This window comes from Passer domesticus, chromosome 5 (genome assembly GCF_036417665.1).
Source record: "Passer domesticus isolate bPasDom1 chromosome 5, bPasDom1.hap1, whole genome shotgun sequence".
Taxonomy (NCBI): domain Eukaryota; kingdom Metazoa; phylum Chordata; class Aves; order Passeriformes; family Passeridae; genus Passer; species Passer domesticus.
The window spans coordinates 20,931,303-20,948,845 of NC_087478.1; the positions used below are offsets into that span (position 1 = coordinate 20,931,303).

Here is a 17,543-nt window from a genome sequence, read left to right on the forward strand (position 1 = left end):
CAAGCCCTCCTCTATATATTAACTTCTAGCTTACAGTAGTAAAACATCAAGGGCATGAAATTCAGTGCTAAAACAGAGGTTACCAGTATGGTTTACACACACTTTGAAAATTTAACTCAGTTGTGACATTAGATGAATAGTGTTGACTTTTTCAGAGTGTGATGTGAGTAATGTGCACCTTCATTATTGCTGCACCTTTTACAAGTTGTTAGTGGCTTCTGAAGGAACAGATCAATGTTATAGAAAGGTTACAGTATCTGGAAATTTTAACCTCTTCATTTTATTTTATTTGTATCCTTTAGTATCCAGTCACTTCTCTAAAAGGTTATTAATTTAAACCAGAAAAAGACAGGGACATAACATGGTTGGTAAAAAGCCTCCATCAGATCTGATGTGTTTTACTTAATTTATTGTCTGATATCTTCCTCCAGTGATTGGAATGCAGATCCACTACTGTCCTTTTAATTTCACCTGATCAAATGTTTGAAAAGTCAGTCATTTGTTTCATGGGTAGTTTTTTTCTAAACACACAAACTGCACGGGGTAATTCTAGCTGCTGGACTCCTGGAGTGGGCAGCCCAGTGATGGCCTGTAGCAGACACCACAGCATCAGCTCCAGGTGTGCAGGGACTCTTCCTCCCAGCACATTGAACAGGGCCTTTGTGCCCCGTGGGGACAGCCCTTAGTGACATTCCTCGTAAGTCACAGTCACACTTCCACATCTATCTGTCTGTCATAAATGCTTAGGTTGTTGGTTTTCCCTTTTGTTGCAATACAGGTAGTACAGCTGGTAGTCAGGTATTTGGACATCTGGAAAGTAACAAAATTCAAGTTAATGCAGTTGTAGGAAGAGGATTGCCTTTTATTCTGTCAAGATTACCCCTAAAGAGGACAAACTGAATCTGGTTTTGGCTGAAAATGTGTTGTACATAATCAGGAGACTTTTTAGTACTCATTATTCTATGAAGTATTTATGCTAATTTGCTGAATTCTTAGGCAAAGCGGATTATAGCTCCATTTGCTACTAATAGTACTCTTAAACTCAGTCATGATTCTATATTTAAAAGTGTTATTTCAGACTGTGCTGGTGATTCTTCTTGTAGCAACTGAGAGCAGCCACTAATGACCATAAGGGAAAGGGTTTAGGAAACTTCAAGTGTAAATAAATGAGGCAGATTCTGTATTTCTTTGTTCTGTTGAGACTTTTTTCCCCAACAAAATTTTCTTGAATTTTTTCTATCTTTTTCTTTGGTGAAGAAAGTTCAAATTGTCTCATTTTCAACAAAAAAGATGAAGTCATCTATCATGACTGATTGTTCCTTTAAAATAAGAGAACATATTTGCAATATGTTCAATAAAATAAAATCAGCAGCATTATAATGTCTGTTTTGTTACAGTGGTAAGGTTAAAAATTAATAAGGATACATAGCCCAGATCTTACAGAAGTTTTTCTTCAAAAACATTCAGTAGTGAAGAAATCTGAAAAATATTGGCATCCTATGCATTTCCATGATTAGAGCTTACTAGCTTCCCTTTTGATGGCTGAGATTGCCTATACAGTGTGGTTGTGTGGAATTGTTGACATGAAAATGTGAGAGATGAATGTGGGTCCTTGCCAGCTTATTTCATTCAAGCAAATGGAATAAATTGAAAAATGTTTTTACTACAGTGCCAAGTATCAAAAATTAAAATTGTAGATTCAGTTTACAGAGAAAAGAGAAGAGAAGAGAAGAGAAGAGAAGAGAAGAGAAGAGAAGAGAAGAGAAGAGAAGAGAAGAGAAGAGAAGAGAAAAAAGAAAAGAAAAGAAAAGAAAAGAAAAGAAAAGAAAAGAAAAGAAAAGAAAAGAAAAGAAAAGAAAAGAAAAGAAAAGAAAAGAAAAGAAAAGAAAAGAATCAGGAAGCTGTCATTAAATATAATGCTAATTGCAAAGGATTTAGAATTGTGTGACTAGCAAACAGCTCCTTCCATGCTTGTCCATGACGGCAAATGTGGCTGTGGGACAATAAGCAGGGAAGTGCCAAGCAGTGTCAGAGGTGATGCTGCTGCCAGCCTAGAGCAGAGGGCATAGCATAGGGATGAGCCCCATGTCAGGGTCCCCTCCCAAAGGAGACCACCAGCCCTGGCTGTCTCTGCCCACAGCCCAGACTCCCATTTCAGCCTCCTGGGGTCATCATCCCCAGCCCCAGAAATGCCATGGCAGGGCTAATCTCCAGTTCCCCACATCCCAGTCCATCCTTGGCCTGTGCCCAGGGCTGGGGCTGGGGCTGGTTCTCCTGCTCGCAGCTGGACCCTGTATTCAAGGCACAGAAATTAGACTATAAAAATCAAACTGAAGGTTTTGATGCTTACCATCATTAGCTAGAATTGGCCAGATTATACGTTTGTTTTTGCAGTTTCATGGTAATTATGCCACTTGTTCTGCAAACATTACTTTTATACATAAAAGTTCTTGTTTTCTCAGTTTCTTGGAATGTAGTTATTTTTTCCTCTTGCAAATACTGAGTAATTTGGTCAGTACCATAATACTAAGTATTTTCACTACCAGAATCTAAATGACTTCCCTTCATTTTTTCATAAAACACCAGCCCAAAATGTATTTCGTGAAACTGCGGAGAGGCGTGTTTGTGGGTTATTTGGACTTTTTTTCCTTCATTTTGGCACAAAGGGGAAAGGAGAAGAAATTTTACACTGTAAATACTTCTGGGAAAGGAAAAAAAAAAAAGGTGATTTCTTAATTCAATGCAAATGAAAGCTAATTTAAACCATGGTACATTTGTTATACAGTTCTGAAATGAAATTCATTAATTAAGAAGTCTTTTCTTATTCAGGTTAGCCAATACACATTTGCAATGTGCAGTTACAGAGAAAAGAAGTCTGAGCCTCAAGAACTGATGCAACTGGAAGGATACACTGTGGATTACACAGCTCCTCACACAGGTACTTTCCATTATTTTGAAGTAGCACAGTGTATTTGTGTAAAAGAACTGTTTCAATTTGCTTGTTTTGATCTAGCAGCAAAAACTCCCAAGGTTCTTCGGCAAAAAAAAAATCCCAAGATTCTTTGGCTATTATTCCACTAGGACATTCTGATGTGAAAAATCATGCTTTTAGAAGTAAGTTTGTTGTAAGACTAATGAAAAATAAACTTTACACTAAAGTTTCCTGAAACATTGTAAGATCACATATAATACAAGGAGAAAACCCCTTTTCTCTTTTTGAGGGTGATGGCATGTGGCAGTATACTGTGAAGTATATTCATAAATAATTTAGAAAAGAAGACAAATTATGACAATGCCTGTGAAAGACACGTTACTCATAGTAATCAAAAATAAATTTGGAAATATCAGAAAAATCTCCATAAGTTCATATTAAAATGGAAGAGGGATATCACATGCAGAGAAAAACAATTCTGCCTATGCAGCGGAGGACTACAAAATTAGGAGACTTCTGAGACATTAAAGATTGATCTTTGAAAATGTTATGTCAATGTTTAGAATAATGGAGAAAGCAAACAATGATCAGAAGACATTTGGAGAGACGGAACAATTCTGTCATAAAAAAAATCCCAGCACAGCCATGTTGACTGTTGTGTCCTGTTCTCGTTACGTGCTCTCAGAAAAAAACACTGGAATGAGAAAAAGGACTAAGGAAGAGCAGCACTGATAAAGGATATGGAGCTGTCTCTGTTCAATAGGAGATAAAGTTGAGAGGGATTTCCAGCTAATAAAATAATACCAGGAAGGAGAATATGTTAAAAAAAAGCAAAATAGCATATGGCAGAGAGAAGATGAATAAGAAATAAGTTGGAGCTGAATTTAAAGTGGAGTCATGTAAATATTTTCTCCTGTGATTTCTACATTTATTCTACTTATGTTACTTCTATGTATTACCATTTGATCCTTATAGCTCTATATTTATCTTATTTCTAGGTGATAAATACCTATAAAATGTTTCAACACACCCCTCCACACACACACATACTATGAGTAAAACCAATAATGTAATACACATGATGGTGATTTAGAAGTAGCTTGTATTTATCAAGATTACCTTCTTATTTACTACTTCAGGTCTTCAGGGTGGTCGGATGTTTTTCAACGCTGTTAAAGAGGGTGATACTGTGATATTTGCCAGTGACGATGAGCAGGATAGAATACTCTGGGTTCAAGCTATGTACAGAGCCACAGGTCAGTCCTACAAGCCTGTTCCTGCAAGTCAAGCTCAGAAGATGAATCTTAAGGGAGGCAATGCCAACACAGATATATCCCCACTTTGTAAGTTGGCTTTTCTTTTCTTTTGTGGCATTGGTTTTGGTTTTTGCTGGTAAAATATGTAGCAGTTCCCTCAATGAAGTTTAATTAAGTAGAACTTATTCACTAGGCAAATGTGTCTAGCCCTTCATTGTTAGCCAGAAGCTCTTTAACTCAGATTATTATTAACAACAAGGGAAATCCTGACTTGCAGGTCATTATTTTTATTATAATCCATGAAAATACAGCAATTAGCTTCATATTCCTTACAATTGACCCATATATTACCATGGAGACGGTGTTTGGTTTGCATTATATTTTTCATTAGTCAGCCAGTGTAGTGTTGAATAGAAAAGCGTCAATCTATTCTCACAATTTTATAGATTTAGGTCAGCTTTATCATTCATTATATGTATTAGTTACCAAAAAATTGCTATGCAGACTGTACATTGTGAGTTGAAAGGCAATAGATGGGCTCCTGGATTTTTTTTGGCACATACTGTAATATTAAATTACATATAAAAAATTCTTTAAATTATTCAGGTTTAAATTTTCATCACCATTCTTTGAGGAAAGTATGGTTTCAGAGAAATTGAGGTAGATAGCATATATTAAACATATTTTAAATCTTCATATTATCTCTTTGAAAGTATTCTGTCATGTAGATATCTGCACAAAGGAAGCTTTTTTTTATGTTGTTACAGAGGCTGAGTGCAATCCAATGACCTTTTTAGTAGCCATCAGATTTCTGGAACATCATATGATTATTATACAATAATCCTTCTTCATTATCATATAACCATACATGCATAGTGTTAGAAGGGAAACATGGTTTAAACTAAACTTGGTTTAGTGTCTTCAGTCTGTGGCAGGTTGATCCAAACCCATTCTCTTCCCTCAGTCCTGCTATCACTCAGTCTCATGACCCTCTAATCTTATATCAGTTTGCTTTTAGAAAACTGTAAAATGTGCTTGTTAAACTTAGTAATATTTATCTAAAATCCTGAGGAGCTCTCAATGTCATTGAGCTTTTCAATGTCAAGATAATTTAAAAAAGTTTAATCTCACAAAAGCACTGATACCTGTTTTTCGTCTGAAACAATTTGGAAGGGCACTTTGTCAAGTAATCTTTCATTATGGGGACACTAAGGTGAAGTAGGATGGAAGTAATATTGCAAAAGCAAAGGTGGGGCAACAGCCAAGTGCTTCTGCTCACCTCTTCCCAATTCCCTGGATTTGTGCTGGGTGGTGGGAGTTCACTGTGTTCCTGCCTAATGTCCCTACTTCATGTGTATCAATTAGAAAGTACAAAAGAAGTGACCACTGACAGCAACAGCCAGGGACCTGCTCCTGGTTTCGGACACAGTGTTTACCTGGAAGGGAAAGCAGCTAGGAAACTCTGACCACGGGGCAGTGAAAATTATAGAAAGAAAAAAGTACAAAAAACAATCACAAATTTGGATATGCTGAAAGTGTGTTTTCAGAGATAAAATTATTGATAATGTTAAAGAATTAAACAGCAAGATTGTCACGTCTTGATATTATTTTAGACATTATTTTAGAGGTGCTACAGTTCTTAGGTGGAAACCACAGAAAAAGTAAGGATTATTTTAAAGATGTTTTAAGGGAAGCTCAAAAGCCTAAAATATAATGTATTAATCTGTCACACTTATGTATCTATTTGCATAAACTCACATGACAGAACTCTATGTAAAGCAAATTCTCTGTTTAAATTATTATTTTCCTTTGGGTTTAATATACTTCAATGCTGATATTTTGTAATAATTCACAAAATAATTCATAACTTATAATAATTCATAAATTTCTTTGCAATAGAGTAGCTTGTGGAATTTAATTTAATGTGATATTTAGAACCATTGTTTGACTGATTTCTGTAATACCCCAGTTCTCCCTAGATGAGGAAATTCCGTCTCTTATACTTGAGGTAGAAATGGGCATAATCAAATTAATCAATTTTTAAGAAACTTCTGGAACTGAGGTTTTCAGATATAATCTTAAATAATTTTCTAAGCGTCCTACTTCCTTTAAATATATACTGTGCTGAGTTTCTTGAGGCATAGTTTTACTACTAAGAAGACTCTATAGCTGACCTTTTGTCACATTTAAATAGATTCAGTTTCACGAGAAATTAATTTTCTTTTCCCCTAGAAAAATGTTTACATGAAGCTAAGTGTCCTTTATTTTTAATCAAGATATAACACCACGTGCTTGAAAGATGGCATATATATTAAATGAAATAAATTTTCAAGTTTTTCCTCTTTACTGTGGTACATTTTTAGTATTAGGAAATACAGTTTTGAACAGATAATTTGTCAGTTACTATTTTTATGATTTTTAGTTTCCTATTGATGCACAATTTAAGCATTTCCAGCCAATAGGAGATCACATTGTTTTATTTTCTGCAGTATATCATGCAATGACATCTCCACATACAGAAAGCAGAAAACCAGCTTGGGCTTTGCAAAACAAATGTCAGTTAATGGCATTCAAACCTCAAAAGTCTGTCTCTATTTTCTTTTTCCTCTAAGATGAAAAATCAACTCACCCTGATAAAATGTTCCAAAAGAATTTTCAATAACTTGGAGAAAATTGAATATCTTTAAACTGCAAGATGTAGAAAAAAGTCAACTTGAGGGGAAATGTTTCAATATTTTTCTGTATTGTACTTAAAAATATCTTCTTTCATCCTGAAATTTTCTTGATAGCTGTAGAAAACATCTGAAAGTGGTATTTAACAGAATCAAACTACTGTTGTACTTGTCCAACTTCTAAAATGTATACCAGTCAATTTTTTCATCTCTAAGTAACTTGGTATTGCAGTGTTGTGGTATTAGGTGACTCCAAAACAAAAGTGAAGACAGGCTAATGTCAGCAATGATCAAGAAAAGGACACTGACCTTCAGACCCACTGTTCTGCATAAGCATGTTGAATGAAAGAATAGAATCTTTAAGGATGCATGACTGTAGAATAGCCAGAAGTTTCCCAAGGACATTAATGTTTCAGGGAAAGCACCAATGAAAAACAGATTAATTTAAATCACATAAAGGTTCAGGAAGTGATCCCTTTTTTAATGAGCAACGTATTAGGAGATATATTCATACAGTTGAAAAGGCTGCTGGAGTGCTTAGCACTGCTAATAACTTGTTCGTAGCACAGGAGTTAGGAGCAGCACGTGAGGGGATTGTCATGTCTTAATGCAGAAATACAAAGCCAAGCATCATTCTGAACCTACAACCTCATGAGTTCAGAGGGGTGAAGAGACAATCACTTGCAATTAATTTTATTTTTAGAAACAAAGAAGTCAAAGCTATTTTTTTATTTGACATAGTTTTCTCGGCAGGTTTGGCAGCTTTATGTCTGCCATACCCTTTTGCCATTTGGAAGACTGGAGTAACTCCCCACTCCCTGCATGTTTCCCCATTCCCCTTTATGTCCATTTCCTGCGTACCTCCAACCATCCCCATCTCCCTTTTAGAAAGAAAATGTTTACACCAGCCCTCCACCACCTTAGGCAACCAGTAAGTCATCTGTGTTTTCTCTTCTGTACTAGTCAGGAACATGTAAAAACTATCTGCAATCCTCTTCAAATTTGCCTTTCAACAAAATACTGGCAGTCAGTCAGTGTGGTGTCCCCAGCTTGACAGTCAGACCATATGGGCCAGCTGCTTTCTTATTCTCTGCCACTTTCTCTACAGAAGTTATTTCATGGCCTGATACCTAAATTATAAAGTTCTGGGGTCACAGATTGTCTCTTTGGCCTGTGTAGTACTTTGGAGTCCTGGTCAATGATCAGGAGTCAAAATGTTCCCAGTGTAAGCTGTCACCATCTGTCTGGAGTGGCACTTGAAGGAATGTAATGCATGTCTTACCACTGTCTTTTCCGACCAGTTCCAGCCCCTTCTGGAACAGAGTCACGGTTCTTACCCTACTAGTCTTAGTCTTTAAATCTTTTTAATCCCTACAATACTAGATTGCTTGCCTCTACCTTCTCTTCTTTCCTGCTTGCCTGAGGTAGTTCAAATTGCTTTTACAATGCTTAAAATCAAGCAGAGATGTTACCACAAAGAGGAGTGGGTCACCACTCAGCAAGGCCAGTACCTGTAGTTCACCCTAGCACAGAGTAGATGATGCAGGAAATGTGTGTTTGCTTCCAGGCTGGAATGGGGCAGAGATGTTGTGCAGGATGCTAGAACCACTTTGGAGTATGCCTTAAACACAAAAATCTTGGCAGTTTTAATTCAGTCAACTCTGTGTGAACCAAGTCACTGAGGATGGGATGATTTTAATGCCTTTGCAGCTGGACTAAAATTTAAAGTTTCTTGCAAAGATGCCAAAAGGCATAATTAGAATGCTGTTCTGCCCTAATGAATATGTTTGTCTGAAAGAACACCCAAAGAATGTGCTAGAACTCCTGTAATAGCTTTTGTTAGTTTTTAACATCACTTGAAAATATATTTATTTGTCCTACCTTGATTTAAAAAAAAAGGGTAGTTTCTAAAAGATGAAATACACAGCCTGTAACAGGCTGTGCAACATGGAAATAGCAGCCGATGATTTTAAGTTAAAGGCAACATGGAGAGAATGGCAACAGATTTGATTAAGAAGGGAAGAAAACCTAATTGTGAAAAAGCAAGAAAAACATCTTCCCAATAATTTCGAAGATTGAGGAAGTGTAGTGAAAAAATGAATTTAACTGTACGACAATAGAGCTCCTTATATGCCTTTTGCATTTGCATGTTGTTTGAACAGGACATCTAAAGCTCATTTATGTAAGAATTTGAAAAAAGCAATCACTCTAACAATTTTTAAGGTAGAGTCTTGAGTAATTTTTTTTATTCACAGTCATATACCATTTATGAATTCCTCATGATCTTTGCTCAAATTCTTAATTTTTTTAAATTCCTTTTTGTTTGAAAATATTTGCCAGTTATCTTGTTTTACATCATAGCAATAAACAAAAATGTAATGTACTACACTAGATCTATTTTTCTGTTATTTCCTGCTTGCCTACAGCTGGCAAAGGTAAGTTTTTAGTTGTTTTTCTGTTGCTTAAATATATTTGGTAACAGATCTTCTGTTACTGTTTGACAATGTTATTTTTACTACTTGATTTACTCAAAAAGATTATCAGTCATGGATCTTTCTTTTAGAATTAAATCTAGCAATTATTTATACTTTTACATCAATATTTTTGCTTATTTTACCCAAATTATGTAATAGTAAATTCTGCCTTCACAAGCTGTATTGTGTTCAATAGGTCACATTACTCATTATGATCATCTGGATACTGTATCAGTGTGCTGGATCTGTTTCATTTGCAGCATCCAATCTCATGATTTCAAAATACTTAAATTACTTGTCAGTACTTACACCTTCTCTCTTGAAAAGTGAGATTTTTTTAATATTAGTGTGGTTAACCAGAGAAAAAAACAAAAGGTTATTTTAAGAATGATTCAGCTCTTTATAATTTTCTAAATGATGGCAAAAAGAAATATTAATACTTTCTCTTTTTGTCATATGTCTTACTATGAAAAATGTTTGTAGTATATGATAAACCTGATATAGGAGGAAGACTTATAAGAAATGCTGAAATCAGTCACTTTCACATTAAATATAATCGATTTTAAAAGAGTTTTATCTGTGTTTGGATATTTTGGAAGCTACAGATAACTTCATATGTTGTTCAGTACTTTTGGTAATGTAGTTGTGTTGACGTCAGTTGTTTATGTTTGAATTAATGTGTTTAAATACAGTTAAATTGCACTAATTAAGAGAGAGCATTTCCTGTACCTATGTCAAAAATATGAGCTAGGTTTGTCATTAATGATAGGCTAGTCTAATGCCCATTGAAATATTGCTAATCTATGTAATCACATATACTATTTCAAGCATTTAAAATACGTGCTGCTGCTTCTCTGGGGTGATGGTCTCATACCTTACACCATCGACATATTGTCATACTGTTTATTTGCTACATCCACCTTGGTGAAATCTGTCACATGGATGTGACTCTTGCTTTGACAATGCAAAGCCAAGTGATATGAATTAGTTTCTGCATCTTTCTAGGATTTGATGTTGCAGATCCTTCAGCTTGAATTAAATAATTCTCCCATCCACAAATACAGCTGAAAGTTGGACTTGACATGGATCAATATGATCTGGGGCTAAATTTCTAAATGTGACTGATTATGTTAGCATCATGCCCACAGATCAATATTGAGTTTTATTATGAACCTGACTCTATAATTGGGTTTAATCAATAAACTTTTGTCCCCTTTCTTTAGAAATTTTAGATTTCTACTATGCAGGTTTTCAAAATTGCATTTAGGATACACTTAGATCTATACTTTTCTGGTAACGAATATAAAAAGACCTGGGTTTGAATCTAAAGGAACAAAGAGCTAAGACCCTATTGAAAGGGGAAGTCAATTTTTAAGTTGATAGGACTGTTCACCCCACTACAGTCTATAGAATCCAAGACAGCTAATGTGCTAATACGTAACTAGTCCTTTTGGGCACTGTAAGGCTTTTTCTGTCCATACTAGATAGATAATTCACATTGAAGACTTTGACAAAACATAACATTAATGAAAGCAATCACTAGAGCTTCTCTTTTGATAAACCCGCGGGGTTTAAAGGCGTTGAAAAATGCAATCTGTGAAGAACAATAAATTTGGGCCTTTGATTGAAGTGCCATTTGGGATGGTATGCTTTCTCAATGTATTTACACAAAAATGCTGCTCCCTTTTTCAGTACACTTTGCTGGAAGGAGCTCTTTGCCATTACTACATTAAGGTTCGTCTCATTAAAAGCTGAGTACAAAAAGAAGGCTGGAAATGACCTAGCTCAAGCCAGTGTGTTCATTTCTGCTCCAGTTTGCCATTTGAGAAGTAGGCTTCAAGCCATGATGAATATTTCTATTAAGCGGTACTTTGAACTGCAGTAAAGATGCTCTTTCTTTTCTGAAGAAATAAATGCATAAACTTGGAGTTCTTTTTTTTTTTCTTTTCCTTTTTTAAAATATTTTGTAGTTATTTTGGTAAAATTAGAAAGAGAGACATATTAAATCAGGAAATTACAGAATATTTTTCATTTCTACTCATAACATTGTTTTTAAATTGAAACATTTGCATAGCCCCCTAGAAAACAACACTTTAATACTTTTTTCATGTGCTGTGTTATGTTTTCTGGCAGCCTTTCTAAATTTTGGGTTCTCTGTAAGTGGGTAGTAATTTTTATTTCACTGTTACACTCCATAAATTGGTATGATTGATAGAAAAATAATTCAGTAATAATATTTTCAGATTAAAAGATCAAGATTCTATAATAATTCACCTGCAAGTATCTCTCTATATGAGTTATTTTTTTGAGATATTTTCAAGAAAGCTTAAATATTGAGACTTATATGCCATGCGTACACTGATGTTTGTAAGTCTGAGCACACACTCACATGTATTGTTCTGCACATTTTTCCTTTGTATAACAGATACAGACCGTGGCCAGAAACATGGCATGGATGAGTTTATTTCTGCTAATCCCTGCAAATTTGACCATGCTTCCCTCTTTAGACTGCTTCAGAGACAGACCTTGGATCACAGATTGAATGACTCCTATTCTTGTTTGGTGAGTACTGGCTGGAAGATAGATATAAAGAAGTGAGAAATAGTTGTTACAAAGTAGTCCTTTCTTCCTTTTTCATTCAGCAACTGCAGTTGTAGGTGGAATAAAGGGTCCAATCGATTGGTTTTAAATTTGAAAATTGCATACTTGCAAGCGGCTGCTGTGCCACTCAATAGAAAGCAAAGAGACACAAACTGTCTTCAATTTTATCAGCTAAATTTATCATGTTCTCTGGGGAGTTTGAATAAAAACAGAAAGTTTTGACTATAGCAAGAACTCCTGTGGTAGAATTTACTGACACCTGTACAGGCATTTTAAGGTCTGAATGTAGTTGCTTCGGCTCAGACAATTTCACCTGTCATATAATTCTTCATTCCACTCCAGTGTGAAGGAAAAGCACCAAAGAAGGGAGGCAGACCCATAAACAATATAGATACATGGGCATATATGCATTACCTGAACTGCAAGTAACAAAGGGGAGTATAGTCATTAAACAAAAGCAAATAGAATGTGATCTCTGTATCAAAAGGAATGTTTTCCACATTCAAATACCATCATTACCATTGTAAAAGGCAAAATGTTTGCTGCAGTTTCCTTTTTGTACAATCATTTTCTGTTCTGTGCTTTGTGAACTAGTTGAGGATGGGGCTACTTCAGATTTTGTTGTCATTAGGGAAGAAAACCAGCAACAATCTCATGGAAGTTCATCAGATTATACACACTCGTTAAACAGGTTTATATGGGGCAGACCTCATGACTTCCTGAGGCTTTATTTTTCACCTGATATTATATTATGCCTGAAATAGTGATCTCTCACTAAGAATCTAAAACACCTCACAGCACATAATTTTTTTTCACTTTAATGTCCCAATAGCAACAAAAAAAAATAGTGGGGATTTTCACTTATTTTTTCCATTGTTCTGACTAGTCTTGTAATACAGAGATAATAATTTGAATGTTTAGGATTATTTGCAGTTGTTAAAAAGGGGGGAAATATATTTTATGCAGTTGCCTCCATTTTAAAATACTGCCAGATACATATGTATAGAAAAGTTAAAGGACTCATTTTCTGTCTGTGGGTTGCACACTGTATCAAAGAGGCCTGAAGGTACATCTGTACAAAGTAATTGGCACTCAAAGAGAAAATGGTTAGCTTTCTACCAGTACATTGGGGTCAAACTCTTTTTTTATAATAATAATATAGTAAGACACTTAATATAACCTTGAAATCAGGAACTTTTAGAAGAGGTTAGGTGAAATGCACAGTGCTATAGCAACCATAAAGCAGATGTATTTCTTACCGTTCTTTTTTAAATTCAGCTTTTAATAAGTGGAATGGGTGATTTTTTTTTTTAACTGCATATTTAATGACTTTTTTATTTTTAAAAAAATTGGGAATGTCAAGATAACAATAGAATACATGGGCATGTAAGTGTGATTTTTCTTTTCTCTAACAGCTCATTTCCCATAACCTTTTCAAAACAATTCATCCCTTATTTCAACAAATATAGTATAACCACACATATGACTTGTAAAAAAAAAATTTAAGTGTAGGAATTAATATTATGCAAAGTTCTGTTATTTAAAAATTAATCTGTTAATTATTATGTAACCTAAATTTCTTCAGTTCTACATTCTTCTTGGAACAGGGAGACTATTGTGGAGGTGGGGGGGTTTTGGGGGATTTTTCAATTATGAAGTAAAAAAATATATGGTTATCTAATACCAGTATTTTGTAGGACATAGTTACATGTTTGAGCGACTTGTGCATGATGTGGGATTGAACAAGGGCAAGGAACGTACACATTTATATGAAAAACAACCACACAAACAGATATTTTAAAAGAGACTGAAGTTAAATTAATCAATTCTTTAAAATTTTGTATTCTTGTCGCAATTATATCTTCTGAGAATGAGCAGAAATTTTAATAGTTTGCTTTTGTACTGCTAGACAATGATATGCAACATTTTGTTATGTTTTCTATAAAAACAGGGAGAGATAAGTGACCATGACAACATATTGGGAGAATATCAATCACAATAACCATTGTTGATTATATCTAAGGCTAGCATACATATTATTGCAAAAATACAGTTAAAATCCCTTTTCTTTCTTCTTTCAATAGAACACCATATTTTGCATCAAACACTTTGTAAGCTATATGAGGCATTGCAACATTATCAGATACTAGATTAACATGCTGAGTGTTTTTCTGGGTTCTAAAGCTAAGTGTTCTCTAGAAATAGATGAAACTCCTTAAAGGCAGTGGAAACACTGATTTCAAAGGAATTAATTAGGAGCAAAAATTATTAAGTAACATTGAAGTGTTCTTGTTTGAAGATAGTGTGTCAAATTGAAGAGTTTGGGGAGAATATAAAGCTTGAATTCATGTCTCAAACAAGTATTTTAGTAAAGTAAAAAACCACAGATTTTTAAAACTGATGTGGATATATTTTTTTGTTCAGTAGTATTTCTGGTGATACTTTGTACAAATATTAACCATCGGATCTTGCAGAAGTGTTCACAGACATTAGGGAAATATTGGTCTTCAGCAGCTATATTGGTGTTATAAATTCTTTATTTTGCAAAATCATTTTGCTTAGCCAAGTTATTTATATATTTGAGTTCAGGTATTCCTCAGTCTCTCTTAAACATTTGATGAGATTGAATAATGAGAGATGATGAGAGGGAAATATCACCATAAGCAAAACAAGAACAAAGAAAAATGCTTATGTAGAACAGCTGTGCAGCATTTGTAGTTTTCCAAGGTTTATGGTTTTCTCCATGCTGCTTTTTGGAAGCTCACTCTGCTACTTCTTGTCATATTTCTGCATCAAGACTCAATTATATTTTTTACACTCTGGATTCACTCAAGAACTGTTTTTATCATGTGAAGGACTCTGTACTTTGCTCATGTGTGTGTCAGGGTTAAGCTGTTCTCATCAAGACTCTGACCAAGAAATCTCTCAGTAAGCTTGAAAATATCTCATAATTACTTAAGGTCAAATCTTACTCAGGTGGCTTATAACAAACTACCTATCTCTTTACTAGTGAAAGTTGTTTAAAGTTGGTAGAAGTGCATGCATGTTACATGGATAAAGGGTTGAATTGTGGTGAGAATGTTAAAGTTGCAGCCACAGAGAACTGACCATCCAGAAACTGTGCTTTAAAGTCCATGTTAATGTCCCTCAGCATTTCCCAAATTTTAGTTTTTGTCTTATGACTGATTACTAAAACAAAATAAATTATTTTGAAGTGTTAGTTTATTTTAGGTTTTGATATATAACTTAATCTGTACCAGACTTTTGATATATTAGCATGTTTTTTGTAAACAGGGTGTTTCATAGTAGTGGTATCTCATAACTGCAAATAGTTTCCTGACATTCAGTCCTTTCAGTAAGAGGTATTGTAGGGTCTAGCTTTCAGTGCCGTCAGCATTAGTCAGATGGAATCATTCTAATATAAAAAGTTTATGTAATGGACATAAAAATCTATGTTTCTATTCCTTGTTTGATTTAAAGCTGAGTGGGAAAATAAACCTCAAAATGCTGTGTGTTTTTTGCCTTTCAGGGCTGGTTTAGCCCGGGTCAGGTCTTCGTGTTGGATGAATACTGCGCTCGCTACGGGGTGAGAGGCTGCCACCGCCATCTCTGCTATCTCGATGAACTGATTGAATATTCAGAAAATGGTTCTGTCATTGATCCAACCTTGCTCCACTACAGCTTTGCATTTTGTGCTTCTCATGTTCATGGTAACAGGTAATTTAATGATATATTTTTTAATCCGTAGTATTTAACTGTGCAGTCTGAAAAGTTTTTATGGGCTTTTGCATTCACCAGATAGGGAGCTGCACACAACAGAAATCAGTTCATGAAAATTTCTTCCGGAGTACTGGAGGTTCCATACAGATTACTGCTAAAAGAAATCTCCTTTTAGCATTTACTGTCTTATTGCAATATGTTTTCAAGATAAAAAACTGTTAAAAGGGTAGTCTTCTTCATTCTGCATTTATATTGTGGCACTAAATGGTGTTTCCAGTAAACATTTTGAACAATTACGCAGTTTAAGGGAAATTTTGACTCTTTCTGCAGTCTGTAGCTTGGGAACTTATCATACTATACTGTGTTCTTCTGTCTGTGCTATCACAGAGAGCAATAACATATATTGAGAACTATCTGTAAGCCCCAGCCAGGAAGAGTTAGGACACTTCTGGAATCCTTTCCACTAGACAGGTAGACTACTTCAGGAGCTTTTGGCCACAGTGATTATCTTGGGATGATATCTTCATTCCACTTGCAAGTGAAAGACAGAAAAAAAAAGTTGTTGCTTTGCTATTTTTGCACATTCTTTAAAGGAAGCGCTGCTTCATCTATGTCTTATTCCAGACTGTGAGAGGACAAGCTCTGCTGCTGGAGAGCACCAATTGCAGATCAGATCATTGGATAGCTCAGGTCAGGAGGGACCACAGGAGATCTCTAGGCAAATTTCCCGCATGAAGCTGGGTCAGTTATGAGGTCAGACCAGGTTGCTCAGGGCTTTTTGCAGTCAGGACTTACCCATTTGAACCTGTTTAATTTCAGTATAGTTGTATCTATTGCCTGCTGTCAGCCACCCAGTACACCCAGAGAGCCCAGTTCCCTCAGCCTCACATCAGAGCATGTGCTCTGGTGTCTGACCATCACAGTGGCAATTCAATAAACTTGCTCCCTGTCTTCCTTGTTTTTGTGTGGGCAGTGGGGCTGCCAGTCTATCAAATTATAGGAGAACATGCATTTATGTCTATTTTGTGCACTAGAGTTGTAGACTGCTGTATGGAATATGTTTAAGAAGTCCAAAAATAACAAGGAGAAACCCAACAGATCCTCCCAACTGAGCCAATCCAGCCACTAGGGAAAAACATCACAGTCCCAAAAGGAAATTACTCTCAGGAAGTCCCCAAACTGAATTTTGATTAGGATTGGAAGAGAGATTTTCTGTCCAAGATGTATGCTTATGTTGCTTTGCTACCAGTCAGCCACAGAGGCTGTTTTACTTGTCCTCAAGCCAGAGAAGAAGAGCTAATCCTTAGGAAGGATATTGTTTCCTTCACTGGCTCAGACAAAGCCTCATGTGGAGTTGGGGATTTGTGACCTGAGTGATTTCATAGTGGCAGACTAACAATAATAATACATGATAATAATACCAAAATTGAAATGTTTTTGAATGTGCTTGAAATGCTGTCAAGAATCTTAACATTCATACCAGTAAGTTAGGAGATTTCTGGCTTTTATTTGGTAACCTATTCTCTGTAAAAGCATGCTTCTTCGTCAGTTCCTCAAGAACCTGACACATTCATATTTCCTATTGAGTCCAAGTCTTTGTTGTTTCTCGCCTTTTTATTATTGGATTCAACCTAAGAAGATAAATATATGTGATAATTGCTCAAACTTATTTCAAGAATTCAAAAGAAAGGTAGATACATTTCTTTTTATTTCATAATTTGAGTGAAGGACAACTGTGCACGCAGTGCATGAAAATATCTCAGAGAGCACATCATTTACACAGTGGTAAGCACTCTGTATTCTGTCTATTCCTACAGTACAGATATTCTCTGAATAGCATTATGAGTGTTTTAGGAATAAAAGAAGTGTTGAACAGAGAGGGTCTGAC

The 17,543-nt window shown here is 35.3% G+C and overlaps 1 protein-coding gene across 12 annotated transcripts in view; it reads left to right on the top strand.

Moving 5' to 3' along the window:
• The window catches only part of CADPS2 (calcium dependent secretion activator 2), a 282,995-nt gene that overhangs the window by 176,506 nt on the left and 88,946 nt on the right, over window positions 1–17,543 (top strand). For all 12 annotated transcript variants that reach the window (XM_064422269.1, XM_064422258.1, XM_064422259.1 and 9 more), the window contains 4 exons: window positions 2,830–2,938; window positions 4,072–4,275; window positions 11,760–11,896; window positions 15,465–15,652. In XM_064422269.1, the coding sequence (XP_064278339.1) occupies window positions 2,830–2,938; window positions 4,072–4,275; window positions 11,760–11,896; window positions 15,465–15,652 (638 nt within the window). The remainder of the gene's footprint in view (window positions 1–2,829; window positions 2,939–4,071; window positions 4,276–11,759; window positions 11,897–15,464; window positions 15,653–17,543) is intronic.